Source organism: Bicyclus anynana, chromosome 9 (assembly GCF_947172395.1).
Source record: "Bicyclus anynana chromosome 9, ilBicAnyn1.1, whole genome shotgun sequence".
Taxonomy (NCBI): Eukaryota; Metazoa; Arthropoda; class Insecta; order Lepidoptera; family Nymphalidae; genus Bicyclus; species Bicyclus anynana.
This window is the reverse complement of record NC_069091.1, coordinates 6959004-6979948: the sequence shown is the minus strand read 5'-3', so window position 1 is coordinate 6979948 and position 20945 is coordinate 6959004. Positions and strand designations below refer to the sequence as shown.

General features: G+C 38.3%; 1 protein-coding gene across 2 annotated transcripts in view; it reads left to right on the top strand.

The window, feature by feature from the left end:
- The window catches only part of LOC112044720 (juvenile hormone acid O-methyltransferase), a 38729-nt gene extending 21927 nt beyond the window's left edge, over positions 1-16802 (top strand). The window contains exons 1-5 of one of the 2 annotated variants that reach the window (XM_024080683.2): positions 1802-1921; positions 9580-10137; positions 12720-12891; positions 13907-14015; positions 14746-16802. In XM_024080683.2, coding sequence (XP_023936451.1) covers positions 9776-10137; positions 12720-12891; positions 13907-14015; positions 14746-14921 — 819 coding nt within the window. In that variant the 5' untranslated portion in view covers positions 1802-1921; positions 9580-9775 and the 3' untranslated portion in view covers positions 14922-16802. Of the gene's footprint in view, positions 1-1801; positions 1922-9579; positions 10138-12719; positions 12892-13906; positions 14016-14745 lie in introns of those variants that run through there. The other variant, XM_024080675.2, reaches the window with a different exon arrangement.
- The last annotated feature ends 4143 nt before the right edge of the window (positions 16803-20945 follow it).

Sequence of the window (20945 nt, the reverse complement as noted above, 5' to 3'; positions counted from 1 at the left end):
GTTGCCTAGAAAACCTTAACTATACAAATTCTCGACTTAGATTTGCAACAAAAAAGTATTTAATCAAAATTTTTGTATCTGTTGACATACAAAAATTTTGATTAAACTGAGAGAACCGGTAACCGGGAGAACCGAGTTAGGTACTGTAAAAAAACTGAATTCAACCGTTTTTCAATTTTACAAGATGGTAGAAAATGCGCATAGGAAATCTTAGCCGAGAACTTGAAGTGTAGCTTTTCTAGGCCAACCCCACGATATATCTAAAATTCAGATTTCTTGAAACATTTACTTTTTTAAATCTATACGAGTACCTAATATTATAAAGCTGAAAAGTTTGTTTGTTTGTTTGATTGAACGTGCTAATCTCAGGAACTACTAGTCCGATTTGAAAAATTCTTTCATTGTTAGATAGCCCATTTATCGAGGAAGGCTGTAGGCTATAAATTATCCCCATATTCTTACGGGAACGGGAACCACGCGGGTGAAAGCGCGCGGCGTCAGCTAGTATATGTATAAAGGTTGGTTGTGGGACTCTGGCATGGAACTATGGGTAAGTGCCCATAGCCCCGCAATCAATAGGAGTCCCCTAATCATTGCCATCCTCAATGGTTCTGCGGCAATGCGGTCGGACCTTCACCGAGAGCTCATAGGTTCGATCACGATCGTTGGTCTTTTGTCGTTATACTCCTAACTCTTTTTACGCCCAAACAAAAGAATTAAGAAATAAAAGATTTGGAAAATATTCTTAAAAATAAACTGTTCCAAATAAATACATCATGCCAGAAAGCATACTCGGTTAACTTTATCTCTAACTATGCCAGAGAGATCGCATTCAAACGTAATTGTATATACAAACATATTTATGTAAATCGTGCGTTAGAGATGGCATAATAAATTGCTAGCGAACGCCCGCGACTTCATACGCAAGAAATTCTGTTTTTCACTAACCCTGCGAGAACCATAAATTTTTCGGGATTAAAAATAACCTGTATATTGTTCCTAAACCTTCTCTATCTTCCAGTGAAAGTCCCATTAAAATCGGTCTAGTCATTCTAGAGATTATCCTGGACGAACAGAAATACAGACAGGCGAAAATTAAAAAAAAAATCTCGATATGTTTTAGTGTCATAAATAAGCTCTTGAAAGTAACAGGTATTACATGATATCACAGACACTTCAATTTTATTTAAATGTATTGATGTATAGATTATGCAAATAATTAAACACCGTTATCGTCGGCGTCTAATTGAATACGAACGGTCGTGAGATCAATACAAAACACATTAGGCTAGGTCAAGACTCCTAACCCAGCTGAGTAGATACGACACGAATAAAGGCAATAAAAAAGTTGAAAAGCGCAGCGAGCCCAGGGCAATGTACTTTTTTGTAGACGGTCAAAGAAGATCGAATGCCTGGTCCTGCTCAACATTTGTGAATAGCATGACAATTTCATTGCTCACACCAATGAAAATTACACTGTAACAAATAAACATTTAAGTTCTTTTTACCATACACAAACGATAGCAACTTATGACGTTTTTACACTGTGGTGGGCCAAGCCAAAAAATGGCAAGCATCATAACCGAAAACGCACCTTGTAATGTATGCAACTGATATTAATTTCAAATGAAACGACGCAAATTACGAACGACATCCAAATGATATGGGCAAACGAAAATAACGTCTAATTCTAAGCTTGTAAAGTGAATAAATCCGTGACGCTGTTTGCCAAAAAACGTAATGCATACGCAAAGGAATGCAAACGTGAGGTGGGTACATGTGATTCAGTGTAGCTAAGGTCATGATACAGAAGATGCATTTACGAATACATTTGGTACCAACAATTAGACTGAGTGCAATCACTGCAAGACTACAATGTCACTGTCAAAACTATTTGTATTGTTGTCCCACCGAGAGTCAGGTATGATTTTAATTTTCCTTAAATCTTAAGGATATCAATAAGCCGATGGACGTCCACTGCCAGACATAAGCCAAGAGTCCTACAAGGACTTACAAACACCAATGTCTTGAGCCGCCTGCTTCACCTTTACCCACTTTGCGTCAACGGTCCACCTTAGAGTAACATTATATCTACTGTGGTAACGTCGACTAACTATTACCGGTATGAAGTCACCATTGCATCACTTTCAGGATAACAACCGCCATTGAATCTATACTAATATTATAAAGCTGAAGAGTTTGTTTGTTTGATTGATTGAACGCGCTAATCTCAGGAATTACTGGTCCGATTTGAAAAATTCTTTCAGTGTTAGATAGCCCCTTTATCGAGGAAGGCTATAAGCTATAAATTATCCCCGTATTCCTACGGGAACGGGACCATGCGGGTGAAACCGCGCGGCGTCAGCTAGTCTTCTATATATGTGTACCACTGCCACATCGGCCTATCGACTTGTGAGCTATGTCAGGGATTTTGTTTCCGAGTACAGCTACGTACTCCGAGCAAAACTTGGTCCATAACCCGCTGAACGGCTTTGAGCCTTCTGCCTGTAGTCATCATAAAGTAACTGTATAATTTTACGTGATACATGATCTACCATCAGTATGGGATGGTAGCGGAAGTCTAATTGCTTATTGATTTAATACTTCTTAAAAAAATAATACTTCTAAATACACCGCATTGTAACTGTCGCCTTTAAATTTTATAGCGGCTCTCATTTAAATCTTTCATTCACCTACACCAATAATTTAAAATATGTACTCGTATTTCTGAATTCAATTAAATACCTTATTGAAAACAAAAAAAAAGGAGGAAGGAAACTAGGAATGTATAAAAATAATTGTAAATATAATAAAATCCGTGACTTGAAATAACAAAAAAAAAACAGTGATAAAACAAAAACAAACGCCGACAGTTTGTCTCCGAATTTATAAATAGTGAATTAAAACCGAACAATCAAGTTCAAAGTAATGAACCTTTTTGTATTTTATATTACGCAGAGATAGCGATGCAAAATAATGACGTAATGGGTCATCGACGCCACAGTATAGCTGTATATTGACCAATCACTATACCTAACCTAACCTAACGTTTTTTTGGGTGACGAATAATATTATCCCACGACAACACATCCAATCATCCTCATTTACATCATCATATAGGCACATGCTCTTTGTGATTACGTCAAATGGTAGGATTGAGACGTCAATAGAATTTTAGGGTTCCGTAGTCAACGAAGATCTCTTTGTCCTCTGAACTGAATTTCGGCCAGTGTAACATACCTATAGACTAGAGAAGATCTACGCAGGAAATACAGTGCACAAGCATATACCTACACAAACACATGTGCACTCTCGTAGTTCGTTACGGTAAGAGATAAGGTAAAAACAATGGCGTGCACTAGGTTTTCAACTAGAGTAGGCATTACAAGTACAAAAATAATAAACAAAATGGAAATACAGTTTCGTAATGAGCCATCAGGGTAGACTGTGCTTTATTGCTTCTTTTTTTTTTATTCTTTACAAGTTAGCCCTTGACTACTATCGCACTTGATGGTAAGTGATGATGCAGTCTAAGATGGAAGCGGGCTAACTTGTTAGGAGGAGGATGAAAGTCCACAACCCTTTCGGTTTCTACACGACATCGTACCGGAACGCTGAATCGCTTAGCGGTACGTCTTTGCCGGTAGGGTGGTAACTAGCCACGGCCGAAGCCTCCCACCAGCCAAAAGGAACGTTCTATGAAGTGCACGTTACTGGGCGCAGGGCTAACACCAATTTATTAATCTTTTTTCATCATTATGTAACAACCCCCATATTCGGCTTACTGCTGAGCACGAGTCTCCTCTCAGAATGCGAGGGGTTAGGGTGATACTCCACCACGCTCGCCCAATGCGGATTGATAGACAACACAAAATAATGTTTCTACTTCACCGTCTGAAGCATGTTACGCTAGTGAGTCATTCGATCGGTCAACTCGTGTCATCATGAGCCTAGATAGTACGAAATGTTCCGTGAGTTAGTTGGGGAGTAGTGGTAGACCGTTCGGGTGGCCTAACTTATTCTTGTCGTGATTCGTCCACACCTTTTGTTGGATAATCCTTCATGGATTATTTTGGTATAGGCGGGGAGAGAAGGGAAGTGTTAACTAAAAAGACGTCTTTAACCCTACACACAACGGTCACAAGTCCGGGACTTCACTCATGTTTATTTTTTGCACATTCGGGGGTTTATTGGTAACATTCTTTTCTATGCACATTCGAGGGTTTATTGTTAACATTCTTGGTGGTAATTGTAAAACCTGACAGAGTTTCATTAAATAATAGTGTTTTGCCCTTTAAATCCGGGGTGACATACCCCGTTGATAAACTCCGGTCTGGTATTTGAAAGAAAATCCTGCTCAGAACATTTTTATAAAAATCGTGAGGTGAACTGTAACATTCTCATTAACGGATCAGTCACATGATCCATGCGATCAACGAGATAATCTCGTGAAGAGAAATAGACTTTCAACCAATGGCGGTGCAACCAGAAATATCGCTATCTCTTTCATTTGGCAGGGAGGTTTACAGTTAGCAGATGTCCACTAAGAACGAATTTTGCACAAAGGCCAGAATAAGCATGTCTAAGGACGGACGCAGTCGCGGGCGTCGATAAGAAATAACCAAACATTTTTCTTTAAAGTACCTCAACGTCGCAAGAATCAGCTAGGCCTAAATATTTTTGGGGTGGTATTACGTTTAAATAACGTTTCATTAAGTAAGCACACCATTCTAGACTTTATTGTAGACCCATGAAATTATAAGCGTATAAAGTTTCTGTTTGTCGCTGATAGCTTATTGGATGCTTACGTAACTACTAGCCTATGAAGTTGTCTATAGTTGAATAAGTCAAAGCAAAGCTTGACTGGGGCCGATGGCATGATGTAACAAAACAATGTATGGACATTGTTTTCTTTGTTATTATTTTTAACCCCGTGCCCCCGGCACAAAGAAGAGGGGTGTTTTAAGTTTGACGTGACTATCTGTCTGTAAGTCTGTCTGTGACACCAGTGTCTGTAGCTCCAGAACGGATGAAGTGATTTTAATTTAGTATTTTTTGTATGAAATGTAACTTATGGGCGAGTATTTTAGATATGTTTGATGAAAATCGGTTGAGCCGTTTAAAGTTCTAGGGGTTGAAAGATTAACCGAATGTCTGCAAATATGCTCGAGTTGGGTCTCAAATGAAAACGCACTTTTTGATGACTTGATCGAGGGTGTAATTAATAATTTCATGACCTCCGGGGGTTTCTCAAAAGTTTTAATTTTGTTTGAATTTATTCATATTTTATATTAGCTGTGACGTCACACGGGTCTCAGCTGAAAATCAGCGCCGTGTATTATGCATGTACGTAGTGCATATGCATGTATGTAATGTACGGCATATGCTGAGTTGTACATCATTTCTTTTTAAGGGCGACAGACAGCCATGCTGTCTTTAGGGTTTTTTTAGACTGTTTGTAACTTTCAGATTTTCTATCTTTCTTTCTTTCTTATATCTCGAAGAACAGGGTATTCAATGTCTAGTCCCAGAAGTCCCTGGCGGGTTGACTCTTTCCGACACGTCATATTTCAACTGATCCATGATAAATTATATACCTAAACCCTCTTCATAAACTGCACTAGACCAGAGCCTGCGTAGCCAGATATGTCCCTCCTCCTTATCCCTACACCCGGATAACAAGTCCAGAGAAGTGCTCGGTCCTACATCGCTGCCACACTATGGACTCGATGAATCAATGAAATGCCATAGACCAGAGCCTGCGTAGCCAGATATGTCCCTCCTCCTTATCCCTACACCCGGGTAACAAGTCCAGAGAACTAGGCGTATAATGATACTTACTTGGCAAATGGTTCTTTAAGTGGAAAATTATATTTATCATCCACAAAAATGCCCCTTTTATTTTGTGCCACGGGGGGGAAATCTCTTTTTGAGATACCCGACTTACTGAGGAAGAAGACGGGCTATGTGGGACTTACCACTAAAATCCCTTCGATGGCCACCCTCAGAGCATTTTAGTAGGCTCCTGGACCTTACTAAAACTCGCCGGTGCCTCCGTTGCACTATGCCTCTAGGGCTTGTCTAAGACTGAGAACAATTTATTTGTTACTACTAGCGGACACCCACGACATCGACCTCACCACAAAAATGCTCCTTTTATTTTGTGTCACGGGTGGAAATTTCTTTTTGAGATACCCGACATACTGGGGAAGAAGACAGGTTATGTGGGACTTACCACTAAAATCCCTTCGATTTGCCACCCTCAGAGCATTTTAGTAGGCTCCTGGACCTTACTAAAACTCGCCGGTGCCTCTGTTGCACTATGCCTCTAAGGCTTGTCTGAGACTGAGAACAAGTTATTTGTTACTACTATCGGACACCCGCGACATCGACCTCACCACAAAAATGCTCCTTTTATTTTGTGTCACGGGTGGAAATTTCTTTTTGAGATACCCGACTTACTGGGGAAGAAGACGGGTTATGTGGGACTTACCACTAAAATCCCTTCGATGCCCACCCTCAGAGCATTTTAGTAGGCTCCTGGACCTTACTAAAACTCGCCGGTGCCTCCATTGCACTATGCCCCTAGGGCCGCTCGCGACATCGACCGCTAGAGGACCTCTACTATCTATAAACTACCTCCCTGCCAAATTTCATTTTTATACGTTAAGCGGTTTTTGAGATATCGTTATGAATGACCTTTCGCATTTATATATTAAGATGTCCACCCGTCTCATTCAGGCAGTGAGGCGATGTTTCACAAACAACCATGCCCTTCAAAGTCAATATAGCAATGCTAAGTGGCAGTAATACGCATAGTACTAGATCACGCGAGCTCTTTCACAAATAGCTCTATTACCCATTGTTACTACTGCATCTCGAACGGGATTAATCTGAAACTAACAATGGATGGTGAGTTTTGACCTTACAGTTGATAAAATAACTCGATTCGAAGTTCGCACAACGGAAGAACCTTGTGCGATTACATTTTCGAGTACGTCTTTTAAATATTTGACTTGTGTTAGCAAAGTATTCAAAAGACGTTTGGCTTATAAAAATAGGTAAGATCAAGGCCATAGATTTGTTACACAATGAGTCCTCACAGAGGTTGTCGATCATTCGAGTAGGTACCAGTGGCGAAGTGTTCGTGCAAGCCGATTCCTGGTTACCTTTAAAAATTAAAAAAAAATCTACTGTATCTAGATATATGAGAAACCGGAGTTTGTAAATTAATTTCTTTTTTTTTTGGGACGGCTCACCTCCATCTAAATTCCATTCTTCGCCACTGTTACTGGTAAATGGATCTATTTTCAGATAAATATGAATTACGCCAGTCTCATTGTTGTTACAATATTAGAAACATCTACTTACCGAAGCGACAGAGATTTCGCCGATAGCCTCTTTTGATTATAACACACACGCAATGAGACAGGAAAAAGATTGAATAAACCAAAATCACAATGCTAACCTTTTGTAAAACATATTCTATTGATTTTCTATTACGTATTTGGCTGATTTCAATACATCAGGACGGAAGTAAAAAATACACATGGGCCTTATGACTAAGAAAAACTTTTAGGCGTACCTATGTATTTAATACTAGCGAACTCCGCTCGGTTTCACCTGCGTAGTTCCCGTTCCGGCTGGAATACGGAGATAATATATAGCCTATAGCCTTCCTCGATAAATGGGCTATCTAACACTGAAAGAATTTTTCAAATCGGAGCTGTAGTCCCTGAGATTAACTCGTTCAAACAAACAAACAATCAAACTCTTCAGCTTTATAATAAGTATAGATAAGTATAGATTTATCTATCAAATAAGATTAATTTTGTATTTTTACTTTACCTTACCTTATCAGCCGATAGACGTCCTCTGCTGGACATAGGCCTCTTGCTTGGACCTCTAAGCACAACGGTCTCGAGCCGCCAGCATCCAGGCTCCCTGCAACCCGCTTGATATCCTCAGTCCACCTAGCGGGGGCTCGACCAATACTGCGCTCTCCGGTGCGGAGTCGCCATTCGAGCAGCTTGGGACCCCAACGTTCATCGGCTCTTCGAACTATGTGGCCCGCCCATTGCCACTTCAGCTTCGCGACTCGCTGAGCTATTTCAGTGACTTTGGTTCGTCTACGGATCTCCTCATTCCTGATCACGCAGAGAAACTCCAAGCATAGCTCCCTTGATCGCATATGTATTTTTACTTTAAATTAATTTTATAAAGACACAGCTACTATTATAAAACTAAAGTTAAGGGGACTGTAAACGTACAGATGTTTGGAAAACTGAACAGGATCAACTATCAACATGTTAGAACACAAAACAATGATTTTGAGTCTTATTGATGGAATTGAGTGTTTGAAAGTTTCATAACATAGAGTTTAACCATAAATTGTGTGGCCATTACCACAAACTCATATAATTCGTGCTAGGTGTTAGCTGAAGCTGTGGACTTTATATCATCCAAAACTCCCATATTAAGCTCATGTATGGGAATTTTCTGTACCCTGTAGTCATCATTATCAACCCATATTCGGGCTCACTGCTGAGCTCGAGTTTCCTCTCAGAACGAAAGGGGTTAGGCCAATAGTCTACGCAGGCCCAATGCGGATTGGCAGACTTCACACACGCAGAGAATTAAGGAAATTTTCTGCTACTCAGGTTTCACCAGGTATTCCTTCACCGTTTGAGACACGTGATATTTAATTTCTTAAAACGCACACAACTCAAAAGTTGGAGGTGCATTTTAAGAAATTACCCCGGACCTGATTCGATCCCACACCCTCCGGAATCGGAGGCAGAGGTCGTATCCAATGGACTATCACGGCTCATCCTGTAGATTGTTTGTTTAAATAAATAAGCAAACAAAACGAAAAACCATGAAAATTAGATCAAGCCTTTCTCGAGTTTTAACGAAACTAATTATCAGCAATTAATTTGTATATATATGAGAAGAGCATAAAATAATACAGTTTGATCACACAATCTGGTATATCTACATCTTGCTTAAATTTTGACTAAGCTTAAATTAGATGATCTTTTTAACCGACCGACAAAAAAAAGGAGGGGGTTCTCAATTCGACGCGTATGTTTTTTTTTAATATTTGTTACCTCAGAACATCGTCATTTCTTAACCAATTTTGAATTTTTTTTTTTTTAATGTATATACTCCTGAAGTGGTCCCATTGTGGCACCGCGTTCAAACTGATCATCAGTTAGTACATAATATGATATATAGAACTTGGAATGATATTATTTTTCACTTTCTAGTTTAGTCACTATGTTTTATATTTTTGAAGTCGGTTGTATTTATTTTATTAATTTTTTTTACTCAGTTACACAATCTGGTAGTAAGCATTCGTCATACTTCTAAATTAACCCAAGTTTCTAGAGTAACAATAAAGTAAGAACAAATAATCATGACTGATAAACTCACAATGTTTCGTAATAAAGAGACCTACAACAAATTACTTTAAAAAAAAAGAGCCCACATACAAAACCCGTTTTCGATCAGGAAACATTGCACTTATTACGACGCAAGTTACATTTAACTGCGAGTGTTTTCATACTTCACTTTCAGGTTTGGAAAGTCTGAACCCTCGGCCGGACTCTCCGCATCCACAGTAGTCAACGATGTCGTGCATCGGTGGCACATATAAATACTTACAAACCACGCTCCCGTCGACTCCGTCCGCCGAAACCGCGCCGAACAGAGCGTCCTAACGCACGCTCACGCGTCAATAAAAAAAAATACAACCAAAAAAAAAAAAACAAAAATGAACAATGCCGAATTGTATCAACAAAGCAACACTTTACAGAAAAGGGATGCCCTTCAGTGTTTAGAAGAATACGCGAAGAAAATCAAATGGAAAAACGATGGTGATACAGTCATCGACATAGGCTGTGGGGATGGAAGTGTGACTAGTAGTATCCTGAAAACGTTTTTGCCTTATAATTACAAGAAGCTCGTAGGCTGTGATATTAGCGAGAAAATGGTCCAGTTTGCGAATAAGCACCACGCTACTAGTCATACCAGCTTCAAAGTGCTCGATATAGAGGGACGTTTGCCCGATGAGATGAGAGGAAATTTCGATCACGCATTTTCTTTTTACGCGCTCCACTGGATAAAGCACCAAGAGTAAGTATATTTTTCTTTTTTTTTTTACTTTTTTTTAATATGCTTCAATTTATATTTTAGTTTTGAATTAAAACCATATCCAAGAATCTCCTATTGAATTTATATAAGTATTTAAATTAATGACAGTTTTCTATGTCTACTAATATTACTTATAAAGAGGTAAGGTTTGTGTTATTGTAGGGGGTAATCTCTGGATCTACTGATTCAATTTTGAAAATTCTTTTACTACTAGAAATTAGATACGTGTGAGTGTCATAGGCTATATTTTATTCCCGTTTTCTCGAATGGAAACTCCGTGGGTAAAAGCGTCGACGTCGGCTAGTTTTTATTAAATTAAAAGTTAATGCTTTATTATTTAGTGACGATGATGCGTGCTTAATTGGAAAAAAATATGGACTTATTACAAATTAATTTCGTATAGTAGGTACAGGGAATAAGGGTCCGAAATATATCGATCTTAATTAATAAAAGTTAAGGATTTACTGTAAAAGTAAATTTTTAAAAATCATGAATTTTTTCAAATTTTCCATACGTCAAAAACCCTGTCGACCGTTTTGTGACGTCAAAATGTTACTTGATGTAGGCGCAAGACGTCATAATAATTGCTAATATTTTTGTCAAACGCTCCGATTGTTAAATATTTGTTAACGTAACGTCATGAAACAGTTAAAATATAGACCATCATGGCCGACAGCGTTTTGGTTCGTATTGTAAAAAAAATATTTAATTATTAAAATTTTCACGTCACGAAAAAATATGATTCGAACCCACACCCTCCGGAATGGCAGGAATAGGGAGAGGTCGTATCCACTGGGCTATCACGGCTCTATGGGGACTAGTTATATTTAAGGAATACTTTGATGCTTCGTAATTCATCAATGGAGGTACCTACTCGTATTGTACCTTTTATATTTGGAAACCTGTAGTCAAACTATAAGTAAGTACTCGTTATGAACCCAACACGTGTTATGTTTGTCCTTCAAGTTGTTCGGCTGAATCTCTTTCAGAACAATGTGATGAACTGCGCAACTTATCACATACTTGTATTTTATTAGTTGATATTGTTCTTTTTTTAGATTTAATGTTTATTACATCATCATCATCTCTCTCTCCGGACCTCTGCATCCGATTCCGGAGGGTATAGGGCATGCACCTCCACCTTTTCAGTTGTGTGCATTTTAAGAAATTAAATATCATCTGTCTCAATTGGTGAAGGAAAACATCGTGAGGAAACCTGGTTACCAGAGAATTTTCTTAATTCTCTGCGTGTGTGAAGTCTGCCAATCCGCATTGGGCCAGCGTGGTGGACTATTGGCCTAATCCCTCTCATTCTGAGTGGAGACTCGAGCTCAGCAGTGAGCCGAATATGGGTTGATGACGACGACATCATCATCATATTGACTACCGCTGCAGGACCTAGGCATTTTGTAGGGACTTCCAAACATCACGGACCCATTGGCGTATCTAGGATTATTTCCTGGGGTGGGCCCACATCACTGAACAGAGTCGACGCTCATTTCGTTAGCAATATTTGTGGACGTAGACCTCTGAAACGGCTCGACTTATTTATTATTTTTTCTTTGTATCTATCGTATAGGTATCAGAAAAGGTCCTAATATATTTTTCAAAATCCTTATTATAAGTTGTAATTGTTATTATTTGATATTTTGTGTAAAATTATTAGTATTTCGGCGTCCATCATAGAATTTCAAATTGGTAGCCCAGTATCCTAGAGTGGGCACTGGACTACTCAAGGGTGGGCTCGACCCACCCGGCCCACCCGCTATATACGCCTATGCACGGACCTAAGCAGCCTGCAACGAATCCCTGCGTTTTGCTTGATGTCGTCAGTCCATCTGGTCGACTAACTCTGCGCTTTCTAGTGTGGGGTCGCCATTCCAGCACCTTGCGACGCCAACGTCCATCGGCTCTTAAAACTATGTGCCCCGCCCATTGTCACTTTAGCTTCGCGACTCGTTGAGTATTCGTATATATAATATATTCCGCGTATTCCCATGATAATGGAAACTTCGCGGTTGGAACCGCGAGTTTCTGCTACAAATAAATAAAACCAAAGTTATTAAGAGAGAGCCGTGATAGCCCAGTGGATATGAACTCTGCCTCCGATTCCGGGCCAGACTCACTGCTGAGCTCCAGTCTCCTCTCAGAATGAGAGCGGCTAAGCCTTAGTCCACAACGCTGGCCCAATACGGATTGGCAGACTTCACACAATTCGCAGAGAATTAAGAAAATTCTCTCGTATGCAGGTATCCTCACTATTTTTTTCCTTCACCGTTAGAGACACGTGATATTTAAATTTTTAAAATGCACACAACTGAAAAGTTGGAGGTGCATGCCCTGGACCAGTTTCGAACACACACCCTCCGGAATTGGAGGCAGAGGTCATATCCACTGGGCTATCACGGCGCATCCTATCCTATCCTACTAATGTCATAAATGCTTTTGCATTTATGACATTAACAAAACTTAATTCCACGCGGACGAAGTCGCAGGCGTCCGCTAGTATAATGGATAAGTTAGTAGATTATTTTAATGACGGAACCCTAATTTGTAATTTTCAGGACCGCTTTCACCAACATCTACAAGCTGCTAGGTAAAGGTGGAGACTGTTTGCTGATATTCTTGGGTCATATGCCAGTGTTTGATGTGTACCGGATCCTGGCGCGGAGTCCAAAATGGAGCTACTGGTTGAAGGACGTCGACCAATTCGTATCACCTTACCACGATTCTCGGGTAAGATTTTTTTTTTTTAAACTAAACATTTTGACGTGACAACGTCTTATAATTCGATGAAGCTGCATGGTCGAAAAAAGATGACGTCATGCGTCGTTCCCTCGCTCTAGGGTTGTAAACTTTTTTTACAAAAAAAAAGTATATTCTGGTCTAAAAAGATTACTAAACAGTATTTTAGAAAAACGAACATTTTCTCTTGAAAAATGCAACCATTCGATCAGTATTTTCTCATGACGTTGTCACGTTCAACTATCGTCAGTAAGCTTTAGAGACAACCGATTTTTTTTTTAGTTTTTTTTTTTAAAGTTAGCCCTTGACTACAATGTCACCTGATGGTAAGTGATGATGCAGTCTAAGATGGAAGCGAGCTAACTTGTTCAGAGGGAGGATGAAAATCCACACCCCTTTCGGTTTCTACACGACATCGTATCTACGTATATCGCTTAATCGCTCGGCGGTACGTCTTTGCCGGTAGGGTGGTAACTAGCTACGGCCGAAGCCTCCCACCAGCTAAATAGTTAATAGATGCCCTAAAGTAGGACGCTACATGCGTTGACATATTAGCACCGTGTCATATCAGGGAGACAGAATCAAGACCGGGAGCCGCAGCAGAAAATGCTACAACCCGTAAGTGAAACAATTATGCTTCTTTGATTGAGAGTTACATATTTGTTCCTTTTGCCGTTGGAAAAAGAAACAAAAAAAATTCTCCGAATCATGTCACCGCGGCGAAATTGCTTTGACAGGGTAGGGATAGGGTAGGGGTAGGGTAGGGGTAGGGTAGGGGTAGGGTAGGGGTAGGGTAGGGGTAGGGTAGGGTAGGGTAGGGGTAGGGTAGGGGTAGGGTAGGGGTAGGGTAGGGGTAGGGTAGGGGTAGGGTAGGGGTAGGGTAGGAATAGAAGTAGGAATAGAATAGAATAGGGGTATGAGTCAAAGCAAAGCTTGACTGGGTCGGCTAGTAATACATAAAATATGTCCTTAAACCTGAAAAATCAATAGCAATTTCCTTTTTTAGGATCCAGAAAAAGAAATCAAAAGAATGATGACGTCTATTGGGTTCACCGGCGTAGAGGTGAAGTGTATAGGGAAGTCTTACATTTACACCAGCGTTGAGGCTCTTAAAAGTAAGTAACAATAATAGACAATATTCATAATTATCAGCATTTTTAACGTAACGTTTAAGGGCTAGGCCTCCTTTTTTTTTATTATTACAAGTTAGCCCTTGACTACAATCTCACCTGATGGTAAGTGATGATGCAGTCTAATATGGAAGCGGGCTAAATTGTTAGGAGGAGGATGAAAATCCACACTCCTTTCGGTTTCTACACGACATCGGACCGGAACGCTAAATCGCTTTGCGGTACGTCTTTGTCGGTAGGGTGGTAACTAGCCACGGCTGAAGCCTCCCACCAGCCAGACCTGGACCAATTAAGAAAATCTCAATCGGCAATTGCATACCACTGCACCACGGAGGCCGTCAAAATAGTCTCCTCCTCCTTACTTATATGACCACTATCAAAATGTTAAAGATAAATTGCCGGGATTTTTTTTATTCTTCACAAGTTGGCCCTTGACTACAGTCTCACCTGATGGTAAGTGATTGCCACTTCTCGCAGAGCTATGCAGTGACTTTGGTTTGTCTGCGGATCTCCTTATTTCTCATTTGATCACGCAGAGAAACGCCAAGCATTGCTCATCCCATCGCCCGCTGAGTTATTTTGAGGCCCATAGTTAGGATTATTAGAATAAGTTGCTTATATTCCCTATAATATTCGTTCTCGTCAAATAAAGTAGGTTTTGTTTACAAGCACTTTTGAATATTTACACTGTAATGTTTTGAATTGTTTTTTTCAGGAGCAGTAAGTGCAGTGAGCCCCTTCAAACTACCAGCAGACATGCAAGACAGCTTCTTAGAAGACTATGTAAAAATTGTGCGCGACATGCAACTTATTAATCACGTAAACAATAACATTAACCATGTAAACATAAGCACCAACTATCATCTTCTAGTTGTCTATGGCAAAAAGTAAAGCTATAACATTAAAATGTCTATCAAACAAAAGGCTGTAAAGGTACAAGTTACACACGAGAAATGGAGCAACTTCTACTTGGCAACACGTATAGATCAATCTGGAGCAATTATAGGAGCAATCTGGAGCATTTTCAACCAAATTCGGCAATTGTTACGGCAAAATTTCTCCAAACATTCCACACTGTTCAATGTTCCTGACACATATTACCAAAAATCTATAAACATTAGGGACGTATTAGTAAATTTTCTTGTCATCTTACGTTGGTCTGTCGATTTATGGCGGTGTTTTGCTAGCAAGTACTGTTTAACTAAATTTTTAATGCATTATTATATCGCCCAGTTGTTCTAAATTGATCCATATTACTCCATCTTCTTCAACACGGTGTTGGTTCAACTTTGGCATTTCCAAGTATTTCAGTAAATTGTTTCATATAATTGTGAAGTCATAAGTAGTCCATATTGCCTATGAATGGAGCGATTTTAATGGCCCATGATAGTGCATCTTTATGTAGAGACATTTCGGCTATTATGTTATTTGCATTAATGTCTTCCTTGCTTAGAAACTGTTGCTCGTTTTTGAGAAACTCTGCTTACGATTGTAACAGTTTTAAAATCCATTTAATTAATTTTTACCCTTAGCTTAGTTGTCTTTATTAGTAAATCTTCAAGCGTCTACAGTTCGTTGAGTCTTTAAAATGTTACCGTTTGGCCGATCAATTAAAGAATACAATAAATAAGTTATGACAACTTGTATTGTAAACACCTACTAGTACAATTTTAATATTACTGATTTTTAAGTTTAAATTCATTATTGCGTAAGTAGCTAATAATGTAAAGCTTGTGTATGGCAAAGCATGATCTGACAAAAATGTTGATATACAAAAGCTTTTGGATAACTTTTCTAGTTAACGAAAGTCACGCCAGAGTTATTATATAATGTATATATGTATTAGTACATATATATATATAATTAATACACAGACAGTGTGATATTCCATACTGACTACTTACTACATAATGGATAATGAACGAAATGTATAGAGTGGTTTGGTCTCAGGATACTGAACAATCATACCAATGGCGATTATTTTTAAGAGACGTGATAGCCCAGTGAAAATAACCTCTGGCTTCGATTCGGAGGCGTTCGAATCTGGTCCGGGGCTTGCACCTCCAACTTTTCAGTTTTGTGTATTTTGAGAAATTAAATATCACGTGTCTCAACGGTGAAGGACAAAAATCGTGAGGAAACCTGCATACCTGAGATTTTTCTTAATTCTCTGCGTGTGTGAAGTCTGCCAATCCGTATTGGGCTAGTGTGGTGGACTATTGGCCTAACCCCTAAGCCGAATAGGTTGATAATGAATACAACGCAAAATGGAATAAAACACAAAATTGTGCATGTGTGCGCTCAGTGGAGTAGATAAATTCTGTTCATTTTAAACGGTGATTTTGTAGACAGGTAACATGTCTAATAGTATAAAATCGATGTTGATAATGAAGAAAATTTAAGCTCATTTGTTACTTTGATTAAAGATAATTTATATAAACCCTTGATTTTTAAACATTAATAAAATTAAGGAGCGCCGAATGTGCATGGCACAAATAATCCTGACTAATCATAAACGAACGGCGTGTGGTATATATTTACACACAAGTCCATGAGAATTATTATCTCATTAAACAAACCACCAATTAGTTTTAGCAATTGTTATTAATTATTAGGATTTTATAATGTTAACATAATAAGTCCTTTATTGTTATTTATAATACATGTAGTAGGTAAAATAAGTTGATGTAAGATTATAACAAAAATCTATAAAGTATTATAAGTATTTATAAATATATTACTATAAAATGATTAAAGACACTATTAAGACTATACGTTTTAAATTATTTAAATAATTTTCCATTCAACAAAAACATTTAACCAGGCAGTTAACAGTTGTGGCAGTTAAAAGATGTGGAATTCTCTCCCAGCTTCAGTTTTCCCCACCACTTACAATATGGGTATCTTCAAGACAAGAGTGAATAGGCATCTTCCAGACAAGCGCGTTCCACCATAGACGGCATGATCAGGCATGATTGCAGCTAAGCGCTTTCTTATTAAAAAAAAAAAAGTTTAACTGTTACATTACTAATATTTTTTTGAATACCTACTTATGTACCAACATCAAGATAGGCGAGATTAGCAATTGGTATCTACGAAAGGCTAAGATACTGTTTGAAATAGCAAGCTGGTGAAGTAAGGCAATATATTATCTGAAAAACCTAACTGTCATATATTCTTTTAAATTAAAGTAAAAGCAAATAAGATTGACGTTGATTACAAACATGCCTGATGAATATCATAAGCAATGGTGAGTTGAGGCGCGCTTGCCTAGAATATGCCTATATTTACTCGTGGTTCGGCGGTTCGTTTGTTCGACAATATGTCGTTATGTCTCCACAAGATATAACGCATCTTAGGTCTACTAGACAATTGACAAAAGACGTAATCGTATCTACCTGTTTCGTTAAAATGGATTCTCTCTCTCTCTCTCTCTCACATACACACACACACACACAAACACACTCATGCAGACAGGCACCACCATTAAAATAGACATCATAAGCTTCAGAAGTTAGGTTTTTACTTGAAGATTTCCGGAAAATTACTCTAAAATTTTTGAATATTAAAATTATTTTTGGGGGGCAAAACGGTAATTTAAAAAAAAAATACTTTTTTAAACTGTATCGTGTGATACACGAATGTGCTAGGTCGCAAATATATGAGAGGATCGCAAATATATATTTTTTGTTCACGTGTAGCTACTAATGACGTGTGTACGACTCATTAATGAGCTGCAAATACCCCTCACTTCAACTCCACTGATGGATTTTTAAACACGTCAAGTAGATTCTGTTCAGATGAAATAATTAGTATCTAGTTCATTGTTTGCTTTGTATGAACTTACACAAATTACACAACAGCATGCTACAAAGGTAATCATTCGTTTACGGTCAATTATAACCAACTGCCCGATGAAATCACAAAAATGTTTCTATATAAGTTCAAAGTTTTTGTTAACACAAGTAACAAATACTAATTGACATACTTACTCTAATATTTTATAGAGATCAGGAGCAGGGCCGACGGCTTTACGTACTCTGCGAAGCACGGAAGTAAGACCGCCACTTACCATCTCCATTCTATTAAAATTTTTCTCCTCTTTGATTTCTCACCGGTCGTGTCGGTATGCGATCATCGGACTATGACAATGATTGAACAGAGAGTGCACCTGTGCGTGCGCACACACATGTGCGTTATAATATCTCCTGCGTATATGGTTCATCTCAACATAAGATTGGGTGCCGTCCAAATCGGTCCAAACGAGAACAATTTTGGTTAGTATCAATTAGCTATAGGGATATCTGTTCTGTCACAGATATATGAATAGTGTTAGTTTTAGCGATATCTGTTCTGTCACGGATATAAGAAAAGCGTTAGCTTTAGCGATATCTGTTCTGTCATGGATATAAGAAAAGCGTTAGCTTTAGCGATATCTGTTCGTCATGGATATAAGAAAAGCGTTAGTTTTAGCGTTATCTGTTCTGTCACGGATTTATGAAAAACGTTAGCTTTAGCGATATCTGTTCTGTCACGGATTTATGAAAAACGTTAGCTTTAGCGATATCTGTTCTGTCTCGGATTTAAGCGTTTTCTGTACTGTGTTCTGTGATATCAAGGATAGAACCGTCACTGACTGCTAACACGTAGGGTTATCATCTCTTTCGCATCACCGATCTATTAGGTACTTGTACCGAATCGTAAATCTATGGTTATCACACTTCAGACGCCTGCTTGTCTGTAGTGGTAAGGAGATGGAAAAGAAATATTGAGGAGTTTCTGTAAGCACATTTATTTATTAGTCATTTTTAATTCTGATACAGATTTCTTAGTGAACAACATACCCATATACACACACACTATGTTACCTTTCTTTGAAAGTGCTAGCAATTTTATAAGATATTCACCATAAAAAAAGGATTTACCGAAAAACACTAATGAACTTTCTTTTAAATTTATAATGTGGTTGTATGCTGATAGTCCCTGAAACCGATAAGTTATCATTATTTTTAACGACCTCCGTGGCGCAGTGGTGTGCGCGGTGGATTTACAAGACGGAGGTCCTGGGTTCGAACCCGGCTGGGCCGATTGAGGTTTTCTTAATTGGTTCAGGTCTGGCTGGTGGGAGGCTTCGGCCGTGGCTAGTTACCACCCTACCGACAAAGACGTACCGCCAAGCGATTTAGCGTTCCGGTACGATGTCGTGTAGAAACCGATAGGGGTGTGGTTTTTCATCCTCCTCCTAACGAGTTAACCCGCTTCCATCTTAGATTGCATCATCACTTACCATCAGGTGAGATTGTAATCAAGGGCTAACTTGTAAAGAATAAAAAAAAAATCGTAACTACGTATCGTACGAAATAAACATTACGTTGCTTGTACATGAGCTTCTTGAGAACTCGACCACATCTATCTATCTTCTAACTATGGGCCTCACCGATTGTCACTTCAGCTTTGTGACTCTTTCAACTATTTCAGTGACTTAGGCTCTTCAGCGAACTCTTATTACTGATTCGATCATGCAGAGATATCCGAACATAGCTCACTCCATCTCCCGCTGAGTGACTCTGAGCCTTCATATAAGGCCATTAATTAGCAAGTAATTCTCGGATCTGTGAGTGTGTGTGTGTGAGCTTAATAATAAGAATTGCTTAGGTATACCTTATTTATGTAACAGCTGGAAGTCTTTGTAAAAGTCCTTATCATTGTATTTAAAGCGAAATGTTTGCATGGATCCTTTAACTTGTACGTATAGAGCAAGTGAGTTATTTTCCCTTTTTCTACCGAATATACCGCCATTCTTACCTGTAACCAATCATCATCATCATCATCATCATCATCATCATCATCATAATCATCATTCGGTACCCTCTTCACGTTTACCGACACGTGCCCGATCCCAAGAGAACTTAAACTTAATTCCTAAGTTTTTTAGTTTTATATATTTCTAGTATTATATATGTATACAATGTCTACATTTTTCACTTACCTCATCTAAGACAGTAGATTCAAGATATGTGAAATTTAAGAGAGCGTTACCACTAGAAGTCAAACTAATTTCTGTTTTGGTTAAATTCTTGCTCTTAGGTCCCATGCATAAATCTAATCTCGTATAATTCAAATTATACGGTCCCTGCAAATAAAATAACATTTTGAAAGTATGCAAAACGTGACAATGAAAATACTATTTAATAATTAATTATTTTTTAAGGAAACCTGCATACCTAATAATTTTCTTAATTTTATCTATATGTGTCAAGTCTCCCAATTCGCATAAGGCCAGCGTGGTGGACTATTAGCACAGTATAACAGTAGGTGGACTTCATACTAAAGGTCGAAACGCGAGCTATACCTACGCACCTCGTACGTGGGGTGATCGTGGGGTGAAGACCGTTGCGACTGTGCCGCGGTGACGAACGCAGTGTATTGGATTTTTTAATTATGACGACTAGGAAAAAAGTTATTATTTTTATAAAGTTTGATTAATATTTTGTATTCTAAAGGCATAATTTAAAAAATATATATATAAATAAATGCTTCAATGATAAAATTGTGTAAATAGGTAAATGACGTAAACGGTAATATAATTTTATTAAATAATTATTTATTAACTTCTTCATTTAGGTTGTTTTCTTTGATTATTATGTAATACATAGATTTAAATCTTATGACATGTATGTTTTGTATACCTGTATTTTAATGTAATTAAGAAGTTAAGTAAAGAAGTTGTTTGAATTTAACAACATTATTGTGTTGCTCATACTTTAATGTATTTGAATAAAAAGAGTAAAGAGCCAGCTGATATTAATATACCTATCCAGATTTTTGGAGTTTATTGGAGTTTACTCCTTAAGAATCGATTTTTTATATATAAGGCGCCCGGTATGAGAAAAATCCGAGGGGTAAAACCAACTG